The 16,591-nt window shown below is 32.3% G+C and overlaps 1 protein-coding gene across 33 annotated transcripts in view; it reads left to right on the forward strand.

The window, feature by feature from the left end:
* Positions 1-16,591, forward strand: part of RIMS2 (regulating synaptic membrane exocytosis 2) — a 583,419-nt gene that overhangs the window by 390,081 nt on the left and 176,747 nt on the right. Inside the window, exon 25 of one of the 33 annotated variants that reach the window (XM_027597289.2) lies at positions 199-267. The exons of the other annotated variants lie outside the window; for them this stretch is intronic. Within the exon in view, the coding sequence (XP_027453090.1) occupies positions 199-267 (69 nt within the window). The remainder of the gene's footprint in view (positions 1-198; positions 268-16,591) is intronic. 33 annotated transcript variants of the gene reach the window in all.

A 16,591-nucleotide genomic window follows, 5' to 3' on the forward strand; every position in this document is an offset into this window, starting at 1 on the left:
AAAAGGAGATAATATGATAATTTATTAATAGAATACTTACTTATTGGCTTCTAGAACATGTGAGGAACTCATTAAAAATAATCTATTAGTCTCCTTATAGTCATTCATTGTATCATGAATAATTTGAAATTTTTTGTCACTAAGGGTAACAAATATACATATCTGGTCTTATTTTTTTCTTTACTTGTGCAAATACAGAAGTTAATGAAGAAACTGGGCATGTGGAAGAGCAGTGGGGAGAAAAGCAGGGTGAAGAGGTCAAGGCAGGTCTGTCTGACTGTGTGTCTAAAATAAATAACTGAATGTTTTAGAAGTATGACTTTTCGATTTCACATAAGACTTTGGGCTCTAAATTTATAAATGCACAATAAAGAACAGTTTGTTTTTTAGTATGGATTTTTAAATAAATTGCCTGATTTTATTAATGGAGAAATATTATATAAGCTATCTAATCTAGATAACTTACTAGAATATTTAATTCATCCATCTGAACATGTTCCTTAATAGTTAAATCGAACTAAAATTATAGACAGTGCCTCTCATCACATTTGTACCTATCTTTTACCCCAACTCTGTATTCAGGTCATTTATTTATTAAAAACTGAGCTCCTACTGTGGGTTACACTGAGTAGTATGTTGTACTCCTAGCCTCTTCTCTAAAGAATTTTGGTTTTGTAGAGGCAGATTACAAGTAAATATAGAGCAGAATATAAATTCTATTAAAATTTTTAGAGACTATCACAATTTTCTTTATAAATTTTTTTCATAAAATAAGAACAATTAACCGTATATTCCTGTTCTTTATCCCAACTCAATATTGCTCTAATATTTATTGACAATCATAATTTCTTACTAAAGAGTCTGTCTTCTGAGTGGTGTGGACGGCCTCCATTTTGGTGTTTTTTTAAGTCCCTGTTATGTTTACATGTCATAATTTTTGCCACTTTCTTTGTCAGAATGACCCTGAAAGGATTTTAAAACTTAAAATATTACATAATCAGTAAATGTATTAATACACTTCTTTTATCAAATTTTCACTATTTTTATTTGAAACAGAATTGAATCCTAATCTTTTCTAAGATATCAGTTTTTTAAAAAAAGTTTAAATTTCTTTGAACGATGAAGAATAACTGTAGTCCTAATTTCATCATGTTTAACTCATCATCACTTTTCATTTGTGAACAGAAGAGTGTACTTTATGTGCCTTATGTTCTCTCCTTTTCAACTCTGTGAAAGCAATGTCTTTATGTATATTGTGCATAACATGTATTTTCAAGGATGTATTTATAGTATAAGACACAAGACCTCTTAAGCTATAGTTGCTGATTATCGGTAACTATTTTTAATGTCGTAAAGTTGAGAATAATCATCAGAGTGCATCTGACCATGAAACAAAGGAAGTTTAGCTGCATTATTTCCAGAAATGTATAAGTATCTCTCTTCTGAGTATCATGCATCTTCCATTTTCCTGCAATGCTATAGGAATCCCATGTTTAGAGAATATGATAAAAAATGAATTTCATTTTAATTTAGCTATACAATTAGTGTTTTCCTATTTGCCCATTCTTATGTATCTTATATTAGTCCATATGAACACTGAAATGCTTTCACATTGTTCATGAATTGGCTTCCACAGGAAAGTCATTTTTTAGGAAATCATTAATTTGGAAGCTTCAGTGGTAGTTAATATTTTTATTTATTTTTCACTTCATTAAGATAAAGCCTATTTGTTGAACCAGTTTGTCACTTATGCTTTATTCTCAAAATTAACTTAATTAGTGAATACATCAATTATTAAATTAACATAGAACCGTTACTATAATCTTTCTAACTTACTATAGAGTGAATCTTTATTCCTCATTTTATTTTTGTTTTTATTACTTTTCTCATAGGATAGGAAGGATATACTTTACTCTCGTGTTCATTAATGTGAGATGTCATGTTTAATGCATGAATTTGTTTCCCTAGTGTGTGATTTCATCTTTTGTGGTGTGCTTCGTTTTTATTTGGGTTGTTAGTGACCTTAATTATTAACCACTATTGTCTGTTTCCAATGTTAAAAAGGCAATGAGGGAGAAACACCAAGCCCATCTAATAATGGGAAAAAAGGCAAGTCTAATATGAAGTTAATCGTGCCTTTCTATATATCAGACACTCAGTATTGACACTTGTGTTGTGTGTGAATATACTTTCTTAAATTAAATAAACATAAAAAAAATCATATTCTATTGAAATGTATGTCATTAAAGTCAGAAGTTTGGCTTTGTTGGTCATGTTAAGATTCTGAGGGAGAAAGTGATGGCCAAGTTATCTTGCGAAAAACACAACATAGATATTTTTCAATCCAGAAATTGTTTTAAAAGAGTGATTTAAGAAATATTTTAAGCAGAATTTTTAATTAGAACATGATATGAACTTAATAATTAGTTCAACAATATTAAATGAATACTTATAATATTTGTAGATATTTCAGTTTTATACACATGAATTAATATATTGCCTGAGTGAGTAAAAAAGATCAATTTCAATACTTAGGTTTAGTTTTCTTACGATTATTGGTGACTTAATTCTATAACCTAGCCCAATTAAGTTCTTTCAAAAACAGCTGGACTGTGTATGTTTTATAGTAATTGATAATCAAATATAGCTACAGGTACTGACTCAGAATGTCAGAATTTTAAGATGGTTATTAAAAAAAAATGTTCTAAAATTTCTCTATATCATAACAATCTGCCCTTGTTGTTGGGGCCAAATTAAAAAATGAATAGTTTTTGCTTTAGTGACTTTAGTTAAAATGTCCTTTAGTCTTGGATATATTCTTTCTTCCATGTCTTCATCTGTTATAATGTCTACAATGTTCTGTGTGATATTTAATTAGCACTAAAATAATTTTGTAATTTTATTTACACTGGAGTGTTAATTTAATTATTCATTAACACCCCTTCCAGCATAAAATTCTTAAAATATGCTAGGACATTATAGGTAAAAAAGGTGAAAATAATATTACAAAATAAATAAAATGAAATCAAGTTTTAAAAATATTAACATTCTCCATAAAACAATAAAAATTTAAATAATCTTTTAGTGTATATTTACATATGTGTCATTTTTATCTATATTTTAACCTCCATGATTTTTGCTTAGTACCTATGAAAGGTTATGTTTATATGTACTAAAATTTATATCAGTGATCTGAAATATAGATATATCTCCTTAAATGCTCAATTGTTAGAGTGCAACAAATTTTAAGGACATTTAATGCCATTTTTTTAAAATTTAAGTACGTATAAATGTATCAAAAGAATAAGGACTTCCCAGGAGGTCACTAAGGTAAATACTATAACTGAGCAGGTTTTTTGGGCCTCCTGAGCTCCAGTTGACCCTAAATGCTGTTAAGTCTTTCACCTCTAAGCTGTTCTGCATTCCTTTTATTCCTTTGATCTTGCTTGTAAAGGTTCAAATGACAATGACTGTTGAGTCCCTCCCACTCGTTATTAATGTATTTTTATCATTTACATAAAAATCCTCTTTACTGTAAAACATCACTATTGTTATATAGATCAATCCTACATAAGAAATAGTTGGACCTAGAAAGAAATTAATGAATAAAAATTTGGGAACGATGAGAACTCTGGATATTTTATGTATACCAACTCACGTTTTAATTAGCATAATCTTTTGATAGACGACCTATAATTAAGGTCTAGGCACCTAATTTTTCCTTCTGCTGTTTTCTTTGGGGAGAGACAAATTTACTGTTTGTGTTGAATTTCACAGTAAAGTTCATGAGTAAGATTAAGGTGGGAGGTTGTTTTTAAATTGGCTAAAGCATATTTATGGATTAAGGAAAATTCCATAGGTTAAAGGGATGTTACTATATTCCTTCTTCTACTTATGTATTCAGAGAAAAAAAAAAAAGTGGAAACTATGAATTCCAGCTGTAACCATGTATTAGAAATGGCCAAACATTGAATTGAAAGATGGATTTATCCCCATCCTCTCTTCTGATTTAAAATGCAAAGGGAGGAAATAATAAAGATAAAGATAGGTTTATTCTACATCTTTCTGTGAAGTGCCCACATATCATTTTGGAATAGACATAGTGTATGCTGCCGTTCAGTTAGTGAGATATGTGATCAGTCAGCCAGAGCATCTCCATTAACCCTGTATTAAGGTCAGATTCTTTGGTAGGTGGAATCGGTTTCATAGTTCTCAAATGACAGTCTACCTAAGCCAATCCCTTTAGATACATGATCTTCATACCTCTAATGAGCTAAAATGAGACTATCATTATTCCACAGCATAGCACTATAAATTAAGACTCAAAGAACAGCATGATTGGTGAGTTTCTAACTACTTACAATTTTTTTTAACTTATTCATTCTACAAATCATTTTGGGGTACCTACTATGTTCCAGTGTTTGTTCTGAGTGCTGGAAATATGCTAGTGTACATGTCAAACAAAGCCCCCTGCCTTCATAATCCTTACATTTATTGGGGGAAGCAAACAATAAATGAATGACTATATCATACCATTTCATATACTAATAAGTACAAAGAAGAAAATTCAGGATAATGGGATGGATAGTGTTCAAGAAAGTAGGGTAAATAATTCTTGATAATGCATTCTGAGAAGTATTCCCACAAAGGTAGTATTTGAGCAGATAACCTTAATAAAGTGACAGAATTACCACGTGAAGTCCTGGAAAGAAGAGTGTTCCTGGCAGAGGGAACTGCAAGAAGAAGAAAGGCTCTGTAATGGGAGCCAGCTTGACTTGTTGGAGGAGCCAGGAAGAGGTCACTTGAGTATGACCCAATGAGCAGGGTGAATCGTAGTAGGTGTGGTCAGAAGGGGCTGGGGCAGGTGACTCATATTATCTATCAATCAATATTAGGATTTTGTTTTCACTGAGTGAAATGAGAAGATTGGATTCAAGTGACATAATGCCATTTCTTTTTGAAATAAAATCAGTTTAATTGCTATGTTAAGCCTAACCTGAAAGAATTGAGATTAGAAACAGGGAGGCTTTTGCAATAACCCAGGAAAAAGGTGACAGTGGCTTAGACCATAGTGACAGGAGTAGTTGGAGTCTGGATAGTTATTACTTATTTAAAGATGGAGCCAACAGAATTACTTGATAGGGGAAAAGAGAGAGATTCAATGGTAACATCCAAGTTTTGGGCCTACGTAACTGGGAAATAATGGAGTTTCTATTAACTGATAGAGGAAAAAACGAGAAAAATTGTTTGGTGGGAACATCAGGTGCTCAGTTTGGATATAAGTTAGAGACCCTCCTAGATATCTAAGATAAGATGTCAAATTGGCAGCTAAAAGTCCGGTCTGGATTTCAGGTTGGAGATTTGGACTGTACTCAAAGACACTGTGCTCCATGGTTTCCCTCCTAGTTCTCAGTCTCCTCCAGTCTTTCTCTTTATGAGGGTAACTCCCAAACAGTCCAAATCTCCAACCTGAAAGTACTTGAAGTGGGAGAGAACTATTGAGTGTGAAACCGTCATTAGGTTTAGCAAGTGTGAGGTCATCACATTAACCTTCATTAAGAGCAGTTTTGGTGGAGTCGTAAGCAGCAGAAGGCTGAGTAGAATGGATTTAAAAGAAGAGAGAAAGGCAACAGTGAATATAGATGCCTTTGAAAAAGTTTGGCTGTAGGGGTGCCTTGCTGGCTCAGTCGTTAGGCGTCTGCCTTTGGCCCAGGTCATGATCCCAGGGTGCTGGGATCAAGGCCCACATTGGGTTCCCCGCTCATCAGGGAGCCTGCTTTTCCCTCTCCTGATCCCCCTGCTTGTGTTCCCTTTCTCACTGTCTCTCTCTCTCTGTCAAATAAATAAATCAAATCTTTAAAAGAAAAAAAAAGTTTGGCTGTAAAGGAAAGAAAAGAAATAAAAATCTAGAACTGAGGGGCGAGATCATGGGAATGGATGCATGCAGGATACATGGGAAATTTGGTGTGCTTTTGTTTCTTTCTTTTTTTTTTTCAGTATGACTGGTTTTATTAAAAAAATTTCTAAGGTTTCCAACTACTCTTTCCTACTATGATAGTTCTTTTTTTTTTTTAATTCATTGTTTGTTCATAACACCCATTGCTCCATGCAGAACGTGCCCTCCTCAATACCCATCACCAGGCTCACCCATCCCCCCACCCCCCTCCCCTCTAGAACCCTCCGTTTGTTTTTCAGAGTCCATCGTCTCTCATGGTTCGTCTCCCCCTCTGACATACTCCCCTTTTCTTCCTCTCCTGTTATCTTCTTCTTTTTCTTTTTTCTTAAAATATGTTGCGTTATTTGTTTCAGAAGTACAGACCTGTGCTTTTGTTTCTAAATCCAGATTGTTGGTTTGCTTTGTAGAGCCACCTGGCCCTAGCCATCTCCCTATAGTTTACCAAGGTATCTCTCAGTAGTCTGTGGCTTCGGCCCTAGATTTAGAGTCAAGGCTTTTTGATGTAGAAGGAACCTTATAAATCTTTTAATAAAACTGCTTTTCTTCATTGACAGAGGAGCAGAAAGCTAGAAGATAATCAGCTTTCTTCAATCCACATAGTAGCAGATCTCTAGTCTTGACTTCCAATGCATGCATTTCTATACCATGCCTCTTCGGATAAATAGCAATCTTCTTGCATGGGTTTCAACCATTCATTTTATTTTAAATAGTAGTGAATGGCTTAGTTCAAGTCAACCAATATCTGCTATTTTTAGTGTATTGTACTAGGTGGTTATTGAGGATACACTGACAAATCAGATGGGTTCCCTGCTTTGGGGAGGTCCCAAGATAAAAAAAAATGATAATATAATGAGAATAACAAAACAGAGCTGGTAAAATTATTTTATAGCATGTCACTTACATAAAGTGTCTTGAGATTCTGATACATAAAGAAGAGGAAAGTTTTGAGGGGTTCTGGGTAGATTTTCAGCTTAAGAAATTTCTTCCACTGCTTGCTATAGTTCATATTCTGCCATTTCTCTAGTGGCTTAATTATTTTAATAAATAAAGCTTTTAGGTTTTCCAGAACACTGAAATGTAAATAGTCCTGAGGAGACTGACCTGAGCTATTATTGCATACAGATCTCTATAGGAAGCAAGTTAAAGCCTGTGAGTGGAGAAAGTCAGGTGTAGGGAGAGGGATGCTGAAAAATGCAACAGAGCACTAGGTACCTTGGAAGAGTGATAATGACGAATTCTGCCTTGAACAAGCCCTACTCTAGTCTATTCGTCTGCTCTAAATAGTGTTCCTTGCTATGTAAATATGCTCTAAATTTACTTGCTTAATGAATTTGGTATATTTAAATTGTTCAGAACAATACTTGTCACATAATAAGTACCGTATAAGTGTTAGCTGTTACTATTAATGTTTCTTAGTGATATCTTGCTCCGATTTTGTATTTTCAGCACAAACTCTGAAAACTTTGAATTTAAAGTAAAAGCACACTTGATTATAAAAGTAAACCTGAACCATTTATTCAATGCGTTTTGTTTAGTAGTTTTTAGGAAATTATTAATCTTGATGCTGTTCTTGATTACATAGCTTGCATAAGAAACAATACCTGGGGGAATAAATCAGATCAGGTTGCAGCCTTAGTTACTGCATAATATGCTAATGCATTTGTATGTGTTTTAATCCATGTGTAAAAATCAATATGCAAATGGTTAGAATACTTTTCTCTAAGAGAACTATTTATTAATACTTTTCAAGTTTTATAGTGTTTAGAGGACTCCATTGGAAGTCAATACTTGGCTCTTAAGCTCATTTCTACTCCTAGGCATATGACCTCTGGTGAGGCCTTTAATTTCTCTGCACCTCAGTTTCCTCTTCTGTAAAATAAAGTATCCTATAAGAATTTTTTTATAGAAACTAAGTGTTTTTGGAAATGTACCTAATGAAATCTAAAGTCTCAAATAGTTTTGTTTCCAATTTATTATATATGTTGTTACTGCTATTTGTTAATTTTATTTGGTTTTGGAAACTTAACAGATACAACCTTTAATTGGCTGTCAGTGAGTCATTCACTGTCAGGATGATAGACTAAATAAACCCTATTGTACTACCTATCAAAAAATCATGTCCTTAAACATACAGAAGGAAAAATATTTTATCCCTTTAAGCCTCAAGGTATAGTTGCCTACGTTATTTCAAACATAGATAACCTTGTAGATAAGAAAGGAAAGAAAGGAGGCAGAAGAGGGAAAAAAAAACAGGTTACAAAGGCACCAAAAATAATAAAGTAATTTTGACAGTCTGTAATGAATACTTCTATAAGCATTCTAGAAGTTGGATAGCATTTAGGGTATGGGCAGGCTTTGTTTTGCTGCCTCTCTGTATGCTTGTGAATGCTTCTAGAGCAAGGAAAGTACTTGCCTTAATGTCTTAATTTCCAAATTTGATTTATATCTAGATAACAATGGATTTTATATTTCCTAAATACAGCATTCCTTGCCAGCTTTAGATGAATGATGATTTGACTAAAAATTATATGGGAGGAATCAAGGATATCATAAAAAAGCAAGGAATTTATCATATGATTTTTAGCAGGATGAACATTCAATCACATCTGTATTATGGAATAGTAACTTGGTGACAATGAGCAAGATGGCTTGAAAGAAAAGAGACAGAGGACAAGACCATTTTGGGTATTTCAATAGTCCACTATCATGTTCTGAACTAGAGCAAGGAGAAGAATAAATGTGTTTTAAATATTTCCCTCCTCATTCGAATCCACAAGCCTAAGTGAATCAGTTGTAGAAGTTAAGTACTTATAAACAAATATTTTAAAATTTCTTTTCCTAATCTTTCCTTTCCTTCTTGGAGGCCATTTCTCCTTATTTTACTTTCTTTCCCTTTTGCTCATTTTATTTCTTCTATACTTCCAAAGCCTCAATTGGCTAATGAGATGTAGTGAAAAACTTCCTTCTGCCTCATACCTTTCTGCATACTTCAGCCATTACTCAAGCCATGCCATCACTGACTTCCTAAATATAATCCTGAAGCCATCTTCTGTTTGTTGTTAAAAATAATGTGATTTTAGGAAGATGATAGACTAGAGAAAGAGCACAGGTTTTCGACCTTGGCTCAGGGCCTGTCTTTATTATGTACCAACTATGTGACTCTAGGCCTTTAACCTAAGTCAGTTCATCTGAGAAAAGGAAATCTTACCGTATTTCTTTTATGCCCAATATGCTACTTTGAGAATCAAATGAGGTAACGAATGTGAGATTGTTCGTACATTAGATAACTGTTCAGTATCCTTAATAACCAGCTCTTTGTTTTCTTACCTGTAGAAACCAAACCACCTGATGGAAGGTCCTTTTTGTGTTTTATAGTATTAAATATGATGCTGTATGTGGAGGCAATTGAAGCATGTAGCATTATACAAATATAGTCTTATTAACGTAAGAATTTGTGCTCTTTAAATTGTAGCGTTTGTAGGATTGGCTGCCTGGTGTGATGGAAAGTAGCTGAAATAGTTATTTTAAAGACCTGAGTTTCTTAGATGTCACTTAAAAGCTCACTTCATAGTTAAGTCTTCATGTATAAAATCATTCTTCATATTATCTAATATTTATTAAATCAATCTTTAAGCTTTCCCATCTACAAATTAAGTTCACAAATGAATATTTACTCAATTCAATTTTAAAATACTCAATTAGAGTGTTAGTAAAAAAAAAAAAAGAAAGAAAGAAAGAAAATTATCCCTCTAGAACAAACTTTTTGTGTGTGTTTGAATGGATTCCTAGTCTGGGCTATTTGACATATATTCTTTCAAAGTAATACTTACTAATTAAATTACATTGTACATCTTTGATTTTCACTTTTTACCCTTGGGTACTAGGTGTACAATATCACGGGCTAACACTTTGTACTTAAATTTCAATTTTAAGTTCATTATTATTTAACGTTGAGAATATTTTGTTTTTTCTTAATTATCAAAATAGTCCTTTAACAGAAAAAACTGTCTTTAAGGTGTTCCATCAGTGTATTTTTGCTATTTTGGTTTAGTATATCTAAAACAACTTTCAAACAATTGAACATTTTCCTGATACAAAACTAATTTGCCAGTTTCATTTTAATACTATGGCCCATAATTCCAAGAGGGCTAGATATGGGTAGCTCTCAGCATTGGTTTTTGGGTGATAAATGAATTAATGAGTCAGTAGTCAGTTCTGTTCTTTTTATGACTTTAATTCTGTTTTAAAATAGACATTTGAGTTTCAACATAGGGTTTAATAATAGTCACATTTAGAACTTTTGGAAAATCTTCTGTATCTCAGTGTCCAAATTTCATCATCTCTGCTGTAGGTATTATTCCACAAAATCTGACTAGTCTAGAATAATATGAAGCAAGAGCAACTCTGTAATTTTAGAGATGGAAATAACCTTTCAACTTTTCAAGACCAACTTTCTCACTTCAAATATAACATATGAGAGGCCAGAGAGGCCATCAAGCTTGCCTAAGGCTGTACACATAGTTAATAGCAGAAATGTTCTAGAAGCCACCATTCCTGGCTCAGACTGGTAACATATCTGTGACATTTTTTATCAACCAGTGATAGCCTTGATCTAGGTCTTCTTTCATTGTTATATTGGCTAACATTTATAAATTGATGATTATGGGACTTCTTTTGTTACTGGCATAGAATAACTTTTCAACAAATGCTTGCTAATTTCACTCTGTCAACACAAGACAAATGACTATAAACAACTTCTCTTCCACTGAAATGTTTGTCAACTCAAAGAAAGTGTTTAAAAATTAAACATGTTACGTGTTAAGGTACTTTCTGCCAATTTACAGGTAGGCTGAACCATTTTCAAAACAAGCCATTTCTACTTCTACATACTCAATCTTAGGTAGAATGTCTTCTATTTTTGTGACATCACAAGCTATCAAGGGTGAAACAATTCTTTAAAATGATAAATGTATAGGATTTTAGCAAATTTTAGGAACAACTCTGTAATGCTTGTTAAATCTTTCGTATTTTATTGGTGGATAACCAAAAGTGCAGGTCTTTCAAAATCAAGAAATACTTTTTTTTATGAGCTTATTATTTTCGCCCAGAGAAATTAGTCTGTTGTTTTTTATATTACAGATTAATTTGGATAAAGGGGCAGATGATTCCTTTATTCCTATAACTAAAGAGGGCTTAACTAGAGTTTTTGAGTTTACTAGAAAGTTTGTATATTCTTTAAAGGTTTTAAGATTTTTCTTTCCACTAGCGGTTGATTGAAATATAGTATCTTTATCCAGATTGTTTACCATTCCAGAGTCCTATATTACATCTTTAGCAGATTATTTACCAGTTAGAAAATCAGGGTATCAACTACACACCTAACTGTAACTTTAATACTCCCAAACCAAGGAGTTTGTTTCTTCACAAGAGCTGATTTATGTTGGGCCAGAATAAAGCGTCTTATTATTAATAGCATTTATTTTAGGTTTAGGAACTAGAAAACCCTTACAATTAATGCAGTTGATTCTAGCAGTATAAGTAATCAAAAACAGTAGTTTATCCCAAATCACCTATATTTGATGTTGCAATATAGCATATTTTCCACTTTGACAGTGATTCATCTTCCTAGTTATGTTTTGCTTAATATCATAAAATTTTGGTTAATATCATAAAATGTTAGTATCCCATTATTTATGGCCGAAGGTGGATAAGGCACCAGAAAATTTTGTATGACATGGTGAAACTTCATGGGGATTAAAATGTACATGGATAGTAACCAGCTACTTATAATACAGCTTTAGAAACATGTGAGTAAAAAACAGGCAAGTGTATACTTAGGTATTTATGAATGCTGCTATGAGATTAAATGGTGATCCATGAATCTTTTGATACACGCGTTACAAGGCCCTACATGATCTCTACTCCCCCACTTCCCGTTTCATTACCTCTTTAACCTCATCTTCTGCTTCTTTCCCCTTCATTCACTCTGTTCCAGTCACAGAGATCTCCATGCTTTTCTAGAACATGTCAGACATGCTCTTACCTCAGGACATTTGCATGTGCTGTTCTTCTGGTTGTAATGCCTTCTCCCCAAATAACCATTTGGCTAACTCCCTTACTTCCATAAGTTCTGTACTCAAACTTGCCTTCTTAGTGAGGCCGTCTATGACTAGCCTATTCAAACGTCTGTCACCCTCTGGACATTTTATTTTTTTTCTTACCTACTTCATTTTTGTTTTCTTAGCACTTACCAGTATCTAAGTCACAAAACATTTACTTATTTATCTTGTTTAATCTATTTCTCCCCTGGAATATAAACTTTATGAGAATATGGACTTTTGTCTGTTTTGTTTGTGGTTAAATTCCGAGTACCAAGACACGCCTGAATTATAGTAGGTGCTGAATATATATTTGTTGAATTTAAATATATTTTACAATACTACAAATAATTCTGGATAATCTTAGATAAGCCAGATAACTCATATTCAGTGACACCAAACTTAATAGTTTTCATTGAAATAATATCCCCACAGCCCATAAATTTTTCTGTTATTTAATGAAAGTACTAAATGTGGTAGCAAAAAACTAGTCATTTTATCTTATCATATATTAAAATGTATAGATTTTCTCTTGGTATGTATGGACGTCAATGCACTTTAATTCCAAATAAACATTTATTGCACCACAATAACACAATGTTTAGCAAAATGTTTATTTCTAAAATAAATTAATATTATTTAATATCAACTAAGAAAAAACTTTATTTGCCAAACCATTTTAATTATATTTTCTTCTTATCTTGGCCCCAACTCATTTTATTGAAAATAAATTTTGGAGATTACTGGAATAATTTTAGTGCTCTGGATTTTGGAACCTATAAATAATTCAAATGTCACATTCCTGTATTTAAAATATTGACTACATATTACTAAAAGTTTATGGGAAAACATAGGGGAAAAATCTAAAAAATAATTAGGTTCTGAAGTATTTTTAGGTTCTCGTTACACACATTATCTATACTTCTGACAATCTCTGATTATTGTTTTTTGATTTATACTAGAAGTTACATGGGAAGACAAGCAGAAAAAGGTGAATGGTACAATAAGTGATGACAAACTATTGCCGAAAAAGAAACACCAATCTGAGCAAGGTTTGTCAGGGTTTGGAAAACTACTGAAAGCATGAGACTCTAAGCACTGCATTTCATGCTTTTTAAATATGTGTGTGCTTGTTGTACCTCATTTTTCTCATTTTGGTGTGAACTTTATAGTGTGTAGAGCCTATTTAAATAAGAGTGGTGAACACTTTATTTCAAGATTTGTATGGAAAACGAATTCTACATATTTTGGAAAAAATATATTTTTTTGTTATCAAGATTACTTCTCTAGGAGAAAAATTGACTAATTTAAGCACAAATGGTCATTTATATATTTGGTTGTTGTGACCCAAATTAAAGTACCTTCATGGAAAGGTATCACAATATATAATTAAATATAATGTGTATAATTCAATATAAATATATATATAATTAAAGTACCTTAATGGGGAGGTATTACTTGCTTCCTTAAAAAGTACTCTACAAAGCTCAATAATACTGTCAAGGCACTATATCAGATATTGGTAATGACTTATTTACAACTTTTGCAGCTAAAATATTGCTAACAACAGCAAGAAGGAATGATAACTTATTAAGTGAATTCAGTAGTCTCTTTAGTCCATCAAATGAATTGAAATGAAGTGATTTTATTTTCCTCTTTCTTTCTTATTTGGAGAGGTATTATTAACTAAGTAGAAGACAAAAACTTGCACCAGGAGTAACAGGAAGAGAAGCAAAGGGCAGAAGTAATCAATAAACTGAATAATCAGTCCAAGTTTTAATCAGTAATTGGATGAGAGTATATTGAAAATTTCATTCAAAATTTTAGGATGACGTTTCTGATAGTGATATTATCATTAAAATGACTGTGTCTATAGTAACAGTGTTAATGTATTTTTATATGGTGACTCAGTTCACCTTACATCTGTAAAACTTAGGCTTTAAAATATGTCAGTGTATAAATTAAACTAACTTATTAACGAGTATTCACTGCTCTCCTGTTGTATGCCAGGAATTGTGGTTGGTACTGAGTTATTCAGGCAAACCACACCAATGCAGCAATTGTCCTCATAGAGCTTGCATTCTGGCAAAAATACATAAATTATAAGTAATTGTACTAATGATTAAGTTACCACAATTGTGATAGTACTGTTCTGGAGGAGAATAGGGGCTTTGAGAAAAAGAATTATGTCACATAAGTCTGGTGAACAAGGAAAAACGCCACAGCACAAATGGCTTAATCTGTGAATTCTCTTTTAGTAAAACACATTCTGAAAATTTAATAAAATAAGCAGGAATTTACATTGGGAATTTAAATATAGTTATACATTGTAAGAAAAATATCTTGCTTTTGTTTTTCAATTTTTCAATAAAGCATCACAGTTTGTGTGGAAGATAATAATTACCTTAATATATTTAATGGGGTTTAAAGGTAAACAGTATAAAATTAATGATTTATGTTATGATTTATATAACAAAAATTATTACTGTAAAAATCTTTCCTTGCAATATTGTGTGATACGGGTTATCCTTGGTCATATTTGTTTGTCTCGTTTGCCATCATGTCTGATTACATAAATAGGTTTGTGGCCATATAGGTCTATGTAAGTAAATTACATTGAATATTAAAGTCATGGAACAATGCAGTGTTTGACTGAAAAAAATTTAAATCTCACAAGCAAAATTTTTTAAATCTCCTAAATATTATTAATTTGTATATTCTCATAGGTAGCATATATACACTTTATCCCTTGAGTCCTCTAACTGAATATAAACTTCATGTGTAGAAGAGGAAAATTAATGTAATTAAAGTGCCTTAATGTCATGGTTTAAAATAGTTAAAGATTTTTCTATTTTGGCAACTGTGCATTTTCCTATATACTAGGAAATTCAACTGGCCCTGGAAATTCCCACCCTAAATGTCGTGAGTAAAGTATGCAGTATGCTAAGGCAGCAAACACTATGTTAAATGTTAGTGTTCCTAAATATTTTTGTTTGTTTCTTAAAGGTGGGATATGTAGGGAATATTTTTAATTATTGAAACTTTGAAGTGATAAAATGGGAGGAACGTAGTGGGCTATCAGGTGAGTGGGGCTATTTACATGTCAGTAACATGTTTTGAGTGTGGCTTTACGGAAGACATGTGTGGAGTCATCCTTTCTTTCATGTTTAAGCCCATCTATGGTAGTAATAATCTACTGATTGTAATCCGTGTTTAATACATAATTTTTATTCACTAAAATCTAAGATAGCATTTTCCATTAATTGTCAAAGATTCTTCATCAGAAGACTGTTGTAGTAAACTCGTGGTGTTAGAAAAACTTTGTAAGGACTTGAACCCAAATCTGAGATGCAAGGTCAACTATGTGTATCAATAGCGTATATTGTTGTCTTTTTTGTTGCTGTTTTATGAAAATCTGTGCAAGAATAATAGCTGGGAATTTAACATTTTTAGGATGTACACTAACATCTTAAAAAAATCATTTGAAATTTTTACTTTAAATAGAACCCGAGGACTAAATGGCACTATGTAGGCTAGAAAATATGCTAATAAATTTTGGATGAACTTTAAGTATTATGGACTAGTACCTGCTTCTTTTAAAGAAAAACCTTGATATTTCAAAACTAGACTGCCCAGAGGGGATTATCAGCAAGAGGAGTGATTTATTTTCCGTGTCTCTTACTTAATTGATGGTATAGATGAAGATCCCTGGGAAATATAATGGTGTTTATCACATTAGTGCCTTAAATATGAGCAAAAATATAAGTATTGTACGAATGATTTTAAACTTCAGGTTTTATGGATAATGTTTAGTGTAAATCACTAACATCTTCCTCAGGGAGATGTGAATTAGATTTTGTTTAGGTCGTAAAGTTAATAAAACATTCTTAACACAAACAAGGTTATTTGAGTATGGAAAATCTGTTGCTTAATTTTTCAATGAGCAATCTGATTCTAGACTAGAATACTATGGTCTATAATAATGCGTTGCTATTAAACATTGAAAAACTAATCTGTTGAACTTTATGTTTTCACTTTGTGAGTCTATCTGTTCTTGTAGTAATTGAAATGTATCTGAGAAAAGAGCATAATTTACATAAAATATTTTACCTCATATTTTGCTTAAATTCACCCCACAAAAAACTCTGGTGGGAAAGCTAAATTTAATTAGGCTGAATGAATGTTTTAGAACTGATACAGTTTCTCCAAATAAAGATCTTGGACTTAAAAAGTTCACAGTGGACTTTGAGATACAATTTTAAATGATTTCTGATATGTTTGATGATTAATTGATACTATTCCTAAAAGGATTATCTGCCTTGATTCGTTATTTTTTAAGTGTAAGATATGCTATAGCTAGGAAAATTTTGAAGTGACTTAGCTACCCTTATTGTAATTACCCTGAAACCGTAATGGTGCTACTTTGTTATTTCTTCTCTGGAAAATAAGTCTATGCCTTTTTGGGAAAGTAAGGGCAGTGAAACACTTTGCTGGGTTACTGTATGATTATACAATATTTTGGAAATAGAAACTATTC

The sequence above is a fragment of the Zalophus californianus genome, chromosome 4, assembly GCF_009762305.2.
Source record: "Zalophus californianus isolate mZalCal1 chromosome 4, mZalCal1.pri.v2, whole genome shotgun sequence".
In the NCBI taxonomy this organism is placed as follows: domain Eukaryota; kingdom Metazoa; phylum Chordata; class Mammalia; order Carnivora; family Otariidae; genus Zalophus; species Zalophus californianus.